At 47.6% G+C, this 12,196-nt stretch overlaps 1 protein-coding gene across 5 annotated transcripts in view; it reads right to left on the bottom strand.

Annotated features, from left to right (window-relative positions):
• The window catches only part of Pask (PAS domain containing serine/threonine kinase), a 38,614-nt gene extending 26,474 nt beyond the window's left edge, over positions 1 to 12,140 (bottom strand). For 2 of the 5 annotated variants that reach the window (XM_052750339.1, XM_052750343.1), the window contains exons 1-5: positions 11,455 to 11,564; positions 5,071 to 5,306; positions 3,439 to 3,680; positions 2,445 to 2,615; positions 97 to 237 (exon numbers count right to left, since the gene is read on the bottom strand). In XM_052750339.1, the coding sequence (XP_052606299.1) occupies positions 97 to 237; positions 2,445 to 2,615; positions 3,439 to 3,680; positions 5,071 to 5,257 (741 nt within the window). In that variant the 5' untranslated portion in view covers positions 5,258 to 5,306; positions 11,455 to 11,564. Of the gene's footprint in view, positions 1 to 96; positions 238 to 2,444; positions 2,616 to 3,438; positions 3,681 to 5,070; positions 5,307 to 11,177; positions 11,376 to 11,454; positions 11,565 to 11,767; positions 11,872 to 12,031 lie in introns of those variants that run through there. The other 3 variants (XM_052750341.1, XM_052750340.1, XM_052750342.1) reach the window with 3 other exon arrangements.
• Positions 12,141 to 12,196: the final 56 nt, after the last annotated feature.

The following is a 12,196-nucleotide window of genomic DNA, read 5'->3' as shown; positions in this document are numbered from 1 at the left end:
AAACCCAGTTAGGCCTGGCACTTCCTTCCTTAAGTTATGAAAGGGAAGAGAGCATTCTGTCAGCAGGAGATAGCTGAGATTTGGAAGTACACTTACATCACTCTGGAAGGCAACCCAGGCTGAGACCCTCTCCACAGGCTCCAGAACCACTACACAGCACAAGCCCCGTTCCTGCTGTAACCTCTTTATCCACACAGAGACTGGAATCTTCTCCCCACTCCGGCTGATGACGTCCACCTGTGGACACACATTTCCTGTACCAGGGTGCACAACAACTGCAGTGTGCATTCCGCAACCAGCAGGGCAAAGTGCTTCTCGTCAGGAGAGACCTTCCCCGGTGCATCAAGGCTTCAGTGCAACCAAGCTCTGCCCACCTTTCAGAAACCTATACACGAGGCTTCTAGTCTGCAGTGCTACAGTCTGAGTGCATTTTTATCAAGAGGGTTTTCATACTCAGTGTGATGGCTAATTTTTGGTTGCCACCCTTGATTGAGAAACACCTAGAAAACTCCTGAAGCACACACCACAAGGTGTACCTATGACAGTACTTGCAGAGAGTACTGGTATGTGTCAGTGGACCAAGGAAGGCAAGACCATTCTTGAATGGGAGGCAGGGGCCTATAAGGAAAAGAAAAGCAGCAGGTAAGGAGAGCTCACGTGTGCACTCAACTAGCTTTCTGCTGCTGGTGTTAGTGGGTTTTGTTGTTACTTGTTTTAAGACAGGATCTCATGTGGGCCAGCCTGATCTCAAGCCCCCCATGTTGCCCAAGCTGCCCTTCAACTCTTGAGCTTCTATGTAGTGGGATTACAGGTATAAATTATCACCCCAGCTTTTCTGACGTGTGTGGGTGCTTTTTGCTATGGTTATCACCCACGGACACTGAACTCCAGTCTTCAGCCTTGAACTCACACTTGCATCAGCAACTTTTCACGGGGCTTCACCCTCCAGACTGAGGCTGCATCATCAGTCCCTGTGGCTCTGAGGCTTTTAGATTCCTAGACTGAGTGGTTACTGGTTCCACTGGGTCTTCAGCCTGCACACAGTTATTGTAGAACTACCCAGCTTCCAACCACGCAAACCAATCTAATAAATCCCTTCAGCCAGATACATAGTTGGTCCTGTGCTTCTGAAAAACTGACCAATATACTCAGCTTCATGGTAAGGTAGCAGGAGAAAAAGAAGTAGTATCTGTAATTTCTCAATGAAATGAGCACTAAGGGCTGGGGAGATGGCTCAGTGGTTAAGAGTACTTGCTGCTCTTCCAGAGCATAACTACTCAGTGCTACACTGGGCAACTCACAATTGCCTATAACTCCAGCCCCTGTAGCTATTACAAAGCCTTCCTCTGGCCTCCTTGAGTTCCCAAACACATGTGTACATACACATAAACATGCACATAAATAACAAGAAAATCAGTATTTTTAAAAAGAAAAAAAAATAAAGAGGCATTAATATGTACTAAAGGCTATAATTTTATTTTCTTGGTAGGAATCAGCGTCTTGACCCACTAATTTGTTGATGCAACTGACCCTGTCCAAGTTCTCATGCCTAGAGCTTAGCCCTCAGCATCCTATAATTCACCTCACCTGTCAATGTCCTAGATATACCCAGAAGCCTAGGAGAGGACCAAAACTCTCCAGGAAAATGCTCCCATCCCACCATCACATGGCAAATAAATGGAATGTGTGGTTTTAAAGGCAAGAATCAGGTGTAGTGATACAACTGTATCATTTCAGAGGCCTTAGGAGATGGCTCAGCAGTTAATTTGCCACACAAACATGAGAACCTGAGTTAGGATCCCCAGAAACCCACTTACATGTTAGGTAGGAGTGGAGGCCTACCTGTTAGTCCAGTCTCAGAAGACAGAGACTAGATCCCCAGAGCAAGCCAGCTAACAAGACTAGCCATACTGGAGAGTTCTGGGTTTGATTGAGAGTCACTGCCTCAATGAATAAGGTGGAAGACTGATAGAGGATGATTTCTGATGTCAACCTTGGGTAGTCACATGCATGCACACACACACACACACACACATACACACAATACATGTGCACATGCACACATACATGAAAAAGGGGGAGGGGAATTATATCACTTTTCTGAAACTCTCACGCAGTACCTGCAGTTTTTTAAAATGTAGTCCAAGCCTCAACCCTCACCATAACATGACAACAAAGCACCACAGCCACTACATCCATCTTAGGAGTACTCTGGTTTTAAAGGGCCCACCCTTCCTCACATCTGAAGTAGGGAAACAGCACCAGGACCATGTTTCAATGAAGATGCTAAAGTTGCAGGTGCTGCCAGCCACACAGCAGAACAGAGCTCAAAGTCAGAAGTGAGGCCGGGATGGAGCCCTCCCCTTTACATGCTACTCTTACCTTAAAGAGAGGCAAAGCATCCTCCCACCCCAACCCCATCCCTACCCCACATACTCACTCACCACTGTGCCAAACACCACTGCAGCATGGCCATCAGCCTCCACATGCTCCTCGCTGAGGGCTTCCACCACCTCAGAATCGGACTTGAGAAAGAACTGTGCAAGCTTCTGGCCAATCAGGTCATGGCTGCTATACCCGAGGAGGCTGCAGGCTTTGTCATTGGCAACCAGAATCTGCAGAGGACACACAGATAGCCATCAGTTCCTGGGGCCCCAGAAACAACAAAGGAACAAACAACACAGGAGGCAACAAGGAGGCCCAAGGCCTGCCCTTTCCCAGCACTGCCTTCCCATCAGGGGCTCAGACAATGATGTTCGTACTCTGCACCTCAGGTAGCTTTACCTCAGATACATCCAATCAGGGCCAACTATACCCAGGACCCCCCACCAGCCAAAACAAGCACATGCCAATCAAGACTAGGGAGCTAGGAAGAGGGCTGGAGAGGTGGCTCAGAAGATAAAGGTGCTTACAGCCAAGCCTAACAACTTGAGTTCAATCCCTGGGACCCACAAGGTAGGAAAAAACCGACTCCCACAGGTTGTCCTCTGTCCTCCACACTCACACTGTGGCACACATGCGTCAACACACACACACACACACACACACACACACACACACACACACACACACACTTGCATACAACATTATATGATCAATTAACTTAAAAGATATTATAAAAATGTGGAAACTTGCATCACACTCCACTCCTGTCTAACAGTCTCAGCTCCTGTAGAGATGAATGTACATGGTACAAACACATTTCACTCAGGCACTAAATTCATTAACATAACTAAGTCAACGTGCTTAGTATAACAAAGAATACACCTCATCCTTTCTCTAGAGCCTCTGTCCAAAAAGGAAAAATTCTTTTGCATCCTATAGGTACAATCAACTATTTTTCTAACTACATTTAAAACACAAATTTCTCAGTTGAAGGGACCAAGTTTGACAACTCCAAATCCACATCTACACTGAACTTCAAGCTGCAGCAAATACCTCTGTGGTCTTGGCATCCACGGTGAAGACAGCCTTGTTGGGGTTGCACACAGGAGTGGAGAGCAGGGGTGCAGAGCACCCTGAAGCCAGGCCACGTAGCAAGGAGCAGCAAGAAGTGCTGCCCAGTGGCCCGGCGGCGGCGGCAGGGTCGGCATGCTCAGCCGCAGCAGAGCAGTGCAGTTTGCTTGTGCAAATGTTTTGGGCAGCCAGTGATGAGAGACAGTAAGAGCTCCACCTGTCCTCTGTGAGGAGAGGAAGGACAGAAGGAAGTATTAGATCTCAAATAGCTACCGAAACAGGCCAAGTATGTGACCTGCACAGGACTCAAGCTCTCGTCTAACCCACAGTGCCAAGGAGTGACTGAATGAGTCTCTCCAAAACGGCCCTCCGGGGCTCAGGGACATGCGTCAATGTTCTCTGAGATGTACAGACAACACAAGAGCCTTTCTGTCTAGGTCACACTCTAAGGCCTTGCCCTTCACACCTACAAAGCTCTTGCTTACAATGACTCCTCTCAAACACCAGTCATCTCTAGCCACTGCCTGGTCACTTGTTCCTGGGACCCGTCAGACAATTCAAAGGCTACCTGTTGCCCACCCTTCTACCTGCTCCCTCCCATGGGCTCTGTCCCCACCACTCTATAAAGGAGCTGCTCTTAGGTTAGCCACCTCTCCAGTGGTTCCAAAATGCTCAGCCCATCAGTGAATCCTCAGTCCTCACTGCACTCCGCACTCCGCCTACCGGAAGCACCGAGCTCTTCAGTCAGACCCCCTGTGTAAGCATCTGGGTGCCTTCCTCTCCCCTCCTCTCACCAACAGATCCATCCACCTCTCCCATTTCCCAGTGCCTTTACCGTGCTGGAAAGAGCAGTGTAGTTTTGGCTCCCATACCTGCCTGTAACTCCAATCATCACCAAGACCCAACTCCATGCCTCCCGCACTGGCCTCTGGTCTTCCCAAGTTGAAAACCAGCACATATAACCTGAGTCTTTACCACTCCCCACCCTGTCCTTTCTCCTTTCCTTTGCAGCCTTCATCTAGAATCCAGACTTGCTCAGTACATGGCCTCAGCCAACTTTCCCGGAGGCCACCCACTTGCCCCAGTAGTGACCAAGCCAGTGCCCTACTCACACCTCTACCTTTTGCTCCTGTTCCCTGAGCAGCTCCTGAAACCAACCTACCATGTCAACACTTCAGAAAGAACCCGGCCAGTGCCAGGCAAAGCAGCCTCCTGGTAAGCTGTGGCCTCTGCCTTGCTTCAGCAGCACCACTGCCCTCTCCCAGGACCAAACATATCTGATGCCCCAGCAAAATGCTCTGTGACCTCAAGACAGGATCCTAACCCTTACTGTGCTCTGTCCTGGCTCCTGGACATCTGTCATCCTAAAGGACTCCCCCTCAGTTTCAAGTACACACCTTACTGTCCTTCAATCCTCCCCCAACCCAACCCCACCAGTCACATAACACTAGAAAGGTTAGCTCTTTCCTCCTGGCTATGGCCCAGGGATAGCCCAGGACCTGGGAAGACACCTCTCCCTGGCAAGAAAACATAAACCATCTTTTGGTCTCTGACAAAAGAGCTCCACATTTTCAGTTTATAAGGCTGATGCTCATAGCATCACAAGGTGATTACCAGAAAGTGCCATCCGGCTCTGGCAAAGTCTAGAAAGCCCATTCTTCCTGCTCAGGTGTCTATGGGCTATGGAGAGTGACTTGCTGAGCTCAGAGGAGGCCTGGGTAGCTGGACCTTCCTGGGCAGGAGGACTCCCAGACAAGTATCTCCAGTCCTCAGCAAAAACAGGTGGACCTCCGTCCTCCATGGAGAGCAGGCCAACTGGTCACCAAGCTCCCGCCTCCAACAGCTGTCACCTAGAAAACAAAGGATGTATGATGAAGGTCTGCAGTACAGAAGACAGAACAGTCAAGCCAGCCGAAGTACTGGCATCCCAGGTCAGGACCTGTAGAGTGAGGATCGTCAGCCCAATCCTATGAACAAGAAGTTTTTTCAGAGAAATACACAGAGAGGCATGGGAAAACAAAAAGGGAAGTATAAAGGGTACAAGGAATGCAGTGGGAGGGGTCACAAGAGAAAGCGGGAAATGCAGGTCCACATGTGAGGAGATGTTCCCAGACCAAGGTCTTTCTGGATGCCATAAGAACCAGTCACACACAGAGCACCTTGAAGCATACACCAAAAGTAAGACCACATCACAACTAAGACAGGAGATGTGTTGTTTTCAACTCCTTATTCTGACATAAAGGTAGACTCAAATACAGAAAAATCCCCTTGCCGTCACTGAGTTTAAGAGTGGCAACACATTCCAGAGCTACAACATGGTGTCACACTAGGAAACTAACCTTACTCTCACAAGTTAATCCACCCTCCAGTGTGTAGGCTGAGTTCCGGTAGTCTTGTCCCATGTGCTCACTCTCAGAACTTCCCACAGTGGACACACTGAGTGTCCCCATTCATCTTACTGTTAAGAATGTCAATCATAACTGTATATTTAACAGTTCCCCATGCTTAAGGCCACTCCACAGTCAGCCACTAAGAAGAAAGTACTCTGCCAGGAGTGAGCAAGGCCCACCTAGTGACTGATGGAGACAAGAACACACTGTGCGGCCAGCATCAGGACAACTCCCATGACAAGGAGACCACAGGGCCAAGATATGCCCACCTTAAGCATGAGCCCTTTCTTCTAGGTTACATTCCAAAAACCTCATAGTTCATGAACAAACAGCCTGGCACACACTTCTGAGGTCCATGTCAGCCTTTTCCTATACAGGATTCTCACACTAGCTCACTTAGACCTGAGAATCAGCTGAGAAACTGCCTTACAAGGAAGATCAAGCTGGGACAAGCAGGAGGTCATGCCCTGTGACATCTAGGAAGGGACAGGCACCTACTCTTACAAACCACCCATCTAGTAAGGAGCTCCTAGGAGCCGAGCCCTCAAATTGTATACTGGCTTTTAAGGTGATCACACAGTCTTTTTAAGCTTAAGTAAGGTGTTGTGATACACCTCTGTAATCCCAGCTATTGAGAGGTGGAGGCAAGAGTACAAGGACATCCTCAGTTACATAGTAAGTTCAAGGCCAGCCAAGAAAAAAGACACTTCTTTAACAACATAGGAGGGGTGAAGAGCACCTGCTGGAATGAACAGGTTGTGAGCTTCATTATAACTTGGTCACAAGTCGATCACAGTGGAGTGTCGGATATATTCATGAGTCTATGGACCTTAGTTAGCCAACAGATCCTGAGCACAGCAGAGCGGGCCCCTTACACAGAAAGAACAAAACGCTGACATTACTACATTCCACGAAGCTACACAAAGTAAATAAATGGACAACAGGACATGGTAAATTTCAGAAGCAGACCGAGAAATATAAGCCTCATATACATGGAAAATCCATGAGGTCTCCCCCAGCACAATTGCACTGAACAGATAACGTGGCCTTCAAGTATTAGTTGCCACATAAAATGAGGATAACAGTAACTCACACCCCATAGCACTCCTGCAGGATTTCAACAGCCAAATTAGAACTGAGACCAAATGCTTACTAACTGGGATTTGCTAGTTTTAAATAGTTACATAATTTGGAGAGAAATTGCATCCTATGTCTTCCTCTATAGAAAAATTAGTTCTGGGTGAATTTAAGAACAGGAAATAAAAATTCAAGAAAATGCAGAGCCAGCAAGATGGCTTAGCAGGTAAACATGCTTGCCCTGGGAAGCCTGATAACCTGAGCTTAATCCCTGGAATGTATGGAAGGAGAAAGCCACCTCCACAAAGTTGTCCTCTGACCTCCCCTGCACCTATGTACATACATGCACATGCACACGCGCACGCACGCACACGCACACACACACACACACACACACACACACACCATATACACATACAATAATAACAAAATTAAAATATAACATGAACTTTGATCTTCTAAAAAGAAGAAAGAAAAAGTCAAGGCTAGAATATGATCTGAGCAAACCATGTATTTTGTAACAACCAGCATTCCCCAAGAATACCATCCCGTACATTCTGAGACACACACAGGGAGAACTTCCAAAAGGTAACAATGACAAGAACTGAAATCAGAGGAGAGCTATCTTACAACCTCTAAAGCAGGTCAGTGTGGTGGTATTGTGTTCCCCAAAATATTGTGCACCTGCTGTGGATATCGCTCTATATAAATAAAGCACTGATTGGCCAGTGACCAGGCAGGAAGTATAGGCGGGACAAGGAGAGAAGAGAATTGAGGAAGGAGGAAGAAAAGGGAGACCGGCTGGAGCCACCGCCAAGACAAGGAAGATGTAAAGTAAGCCACGAGCCACGTGGCAAAGTAAAGATTAATAGAAATGGGCTGAATATAAGAGTGAGAGCTAGACAATGATAGGCCTGAGCTAATGGCCAAGCAGTTTAAATAATGTAAGATTCTGTGTGTTTATTTTGTAAGTGGGCCCCGGGACTGGTGGGACTTGGCAGTGGGAGCTGGAGAAAAATTCTCCAGCTACATGCACCCTAATAAACTTATCTGGGGTCAGAGACAGAACAGCCACTAGATACAAAGGCTAGAAAATGGTGGCACTCACACCTTTAATCTTAGCATTCCAGAGGCAGAAATCCCTTTGGATCTCTGTGAGTTCAAGGCCACACTGGAAACAGCCATGGTGGTGACTCACGTCTTTAATCCCAGGGAGTGACAGCAAAAACAGAAAGATACATAAGGCGTGAAGATCAGAAACCAGAAGCATTTGGCTGGTTAAGCTTCAGGCTTTCAAGCAGCAGTTCAGCTGAGAGCCATTTGGATAAGGACATAGAAGCTTCCAGTCTGAGGAAACAGGATCAGCTGAGGAACTGTCGAGGTGAGGAAGCTGTGGCGTGTTCTGCTTCTCTGATCTTCCAGCATTCACCCCAATAACTGGCCTCAGGTTTGATTTTATTAATAAGTACCTTTAAGATTCATACTACAGGTCAGAGACTCCAGTAGCGAGCCAATGTGACCCCAACTCCATAAAACATTATGTCCTAGTAACCTTCTGAGAAGCAAAGAATGCTAAATGCAGGCCCAAAGTTATTCAAAATTACATCTATCAAATATGCTATCTTCAAACCAACTGAGAAAGAAAACTTCCTGAGAGGCTACACTGCAGAGACCCAGCTAGAGAAATCCATGCACATAACAGCAAGATAGACAATGACAATTCAGGCCAGCATGGTTTGACAAAGGTGAAGGCTGGTAAACCAGTCAGGAAGAAAGGCAGGGAGGCAAGGAGAGAGAAGGGAAGGAGGGAGCCAGAGAGAACAGGCAAAAAGAAAATAAAACAACTTAAATACTCTGAAGAAGAGCCGGGCGGTGGTAGCGCACGCCTTTAATCCCAGCACTCGGGAGGCAGAGCCAGGAGGATCTCTGTGAGTTCGAGGCCAGCCTGGACTACCAAGTGAGTTCCAGGAAAGGCTCAAAGCTACACAGAGAAACCCTGTCTCGAAAAACCAAAAAAAAAAAAAAAAAACTCTGAAGAAGAAAGCTCTGGTATAATCAGCAGCGGAAACAAAAGAACTGTGTACAAGAACCAATCTTAAACTGGCACATGCCTGCCTTTAATCCCAGCACTCGAGAGGCAGAGGCAGGTGGATCTCTGTGAGTTCGAGGCCAGCTTGGGCTACAGAGTGAGTTCTAGGACAGCCAGGGCTGTGACAAAGAGAAACCCTGTCTTGAAAAACTAAATAAGAACAAAAAAAGAATGAATCTTACCAGTATAAGAAGTGAAAAACTTCCAATTACAAAAGGCTATGTGCAAGAAGATTCCTTTCTTTTAATATAAAAAAAAATCTAAATACACTGCTTAAAAATATACACACACAGGATAACACTTCACCAAGACTGAAAGAAAACCCGTGCTTCAGGCAGATGGTTCCCTTGAATCTGACAGAGCACTAAAATTAGGAGGCAAAATGGGACAGTCTCCTACTTTCTAAGTTGAGTGGTGGGTTTAAATGTATTTGTTTTACTTTTTTTAATACTTCTGTGTGTGTGTGTGTGTGTGTGTGCGCGCGCGCGCGCGTGTGTGCGTGTACATGTGTGAGTGTGTGTGAGTGTGTGTGTGTGTGTGTCTGTCTGTCTCTGTATGTATATGCACCATATATGTCTGTCTGTCTGTCTCTGTATGTATATGCACCATATACATGTAGCAGCCTGAAGAACTCAGAAGAGGCATCAGATTCTGTCTGTCTGTCTCTGTATGTATATGCACCATATACATGTAGCAGCCTGAAGAACTCAGAAGAGGCATCAGATTCTGTCTGTCTGTCTCTGTATATATATGCACCATATACATGTAGCAGCCTGAAGAACTCAGAAGAGGCATCAGATTCTGTCTGTCTGTCTCTGTATGTATATGCACCATATACATGTAGCAGCCTGAAGAACTCAGAAGAGGCATCAGATTCTGTCTGTCTGTCTCTGTATATATATGCACCATATACATGTAGCAGCCTGAAGAACTCAGAAGAGGCATCAGATTCTGTCTGTCTGTCTCTGTATGTATATGCACCATATACATGTAGCAGCCTGAAGAACTCAGAAGAGGCATCAGATTCCAGGAACTAGGTTCAGACAGTTGAGTCACCATGTAGGCGCTGGGAACTGAGCCTAAGTCTTAACTGCTGAGCCATCTCTCCAGTGCTCATTTTATTCTCATTACGATGCATGACTTGTTAATGCATTTTCATCGTGTGTGTGTGTGTGTGTGTGTGTGTGTGTGTGTGTGACAGAGTGACAGAGAAAGAGAGCGACAGCCCATGAGAGAGCGGGCACGAGAGAGCGCCCATGTGTGGAGGTCAGCAAACAACTTTCTACTAAGTGGGTCCCAGGTAGGAAACCCAAATGTCAGACTTCAGCAGCAAGTGTCTTTACCTCCGCCGCCGCCCCCCCTCTCCCCCGCAGCCATATTGCTGAGCCCAAACTGCAGGGCTTTGTTTCCTTTTTTTTGAGGTCTCCAGGGGCACTAGAAGTGCTGGGAAGGCAGGAAGGTACCATCAGCCTGACAACTGTTATTTTTGTGTGGAGGTGAGTATTAAACCCAGAGCTATCCACATGTTAGGTAAACCCTCTACTGATAATGTATAATGACTATCTGCCTTATTTTGAGTGTTACATACAAAGGCACATACACTCAGTTATGTGATCCTAGAGAGCAACAGCTCAAAATGAAATAAAAGTAGCTATATAGAGTGTTCAAGCCTATATGACACACCACCTTGTCTCAAACAAAATATAGATATGTAGGAGACAGAAATTTTTAGAACGTAGGACTTTCCTTCAAGTAGCAGCGTTTTAATGTCAAAGGTGTACATCTTCTCTAGGTATCTAAAGGCACTAATTATTGCTACAGCAAACAATGATATGATCACACTGTGGTTTTCTGCTTTTAGAACCAACCTATAAACAAAGCTCAGGACATTTAATTATGGCTCACTGCCAATGTCAACAAACCTGGCTTTGTTTTTTAGAAGTTGTGTAACTTCAGAATACATTGCTATGAAACCTTAATTTATTTAAAAAAAAAAAAAAGGTACCATTCTTCAAAATAAATGGTGAACGCTACAAATTTTTATTTTAAAAGTAATACAGGAACTAGGGAGATAGTTCCTTGTGTTAAAAGCCCTTGCTATGCAAACGTGAGGACCTGAGTTTAAATCTTTAATCACTTAAAAAGCCGGGCAAGGATGCACGTACCTGCAATCCAGCATTAGGGGGTGAAGATAAGTGAATCCCCAGAGCTCACTGGCCCGCTAGCCTGACCTAAAAAAAAAAGCTTGCAGTTCAGCAGGGGACATTCCGGTGCTGGCGGCTCCTGTGCGCGGGTCAAACGGCCGGAACCCGCCACCACCCCGGACCGGGGCCGGAAGGAAGGAGTGTGGCGCGCGAGCTAAGAGCCAGAGCCGCTCCACAACTGCGTGAGACCGCGCCTCGCCGCCACCCACAAGAGCTCTTTCGAACACTAGAGTCTCACCTGAGGCCGGCGAAAGTCCTAGACAGATTCACAACGCGAAGATCCCGCGCGCTTCTAGCCCACCGACCAATCGCAGAACGAAGTGCGCAGAGTGACAGGCGACAAGAACCAACCAGACACCCCTATGGGCGGGCCTCAGTGAATGCGAGCGGCAGAGCGCGCGCAACGGTTGCTAGGGACTCACCGGACGCCCCCCTACCGAGCCTCCAAGGAGCCAAAAGAGACCGACTTCTCTGCCACCCACCACCCACGCCAAGGGACTGCCGTTTACTCCCACAGCGGAACCGAGGAAGGTGAGCGACGCCCAGCCCACCTTTCGACGACCACGTTATTGGAGGGTGGGGCAGGAGCGGACGATGCGGTGGTTCTCCGTGAGCTGGAGGAGGCGAACGTGCGCCCCCGAGCCGGACCGCGGCCCCTCCCTCCTGCTCCGAGCATCCGCGAAAAGCGGCCCGTGGCACCAGTAAATCAACGCGCAGGCGCGGAGCAAAGCGGTCTCCCTAGCCTACCGGCCCGTCGTGCAGACACACATCAGCGAGGCTCCCGAGGTCGGGGATGCAAGTCTAACCTGCCTCACCTGTAGCCTGTAGAGCTCTCCTGGCCGCAGTAGCTCCTCGCCTCCGAAGTCGGCACGATGACTTGGGCGAACTCGCAAGCCTGAAGTGTCTCCCATGCTGCCTGTTGCCTTGCCGGGAAGTCAGTTATCGCCCTGCTCTCCTAGACTCCACTCACTCCTCAAACA

The sequence above is a fragment of the Peromyscus californicus genome, unplaced genomic scaffold (assembly GCF_007827085.1).
Source record: "Peromyscus californicus insignis strain IS unplaced genomic scaffold, ASM782708v3 Scaffold_21__1_contigs__length_65335640, whole genome shotgun sequence".
NCBI classification, from domain to species: domain Eukaryota; kingdom Metazoa; phylum Chordata; class Mammalia; order Rodentia; family Cricetidae; genus Peromyscus; species Peromyscus californicus.
This window is presented reverse-complemented; position numbering and strand designations above follow the sequence as displayed.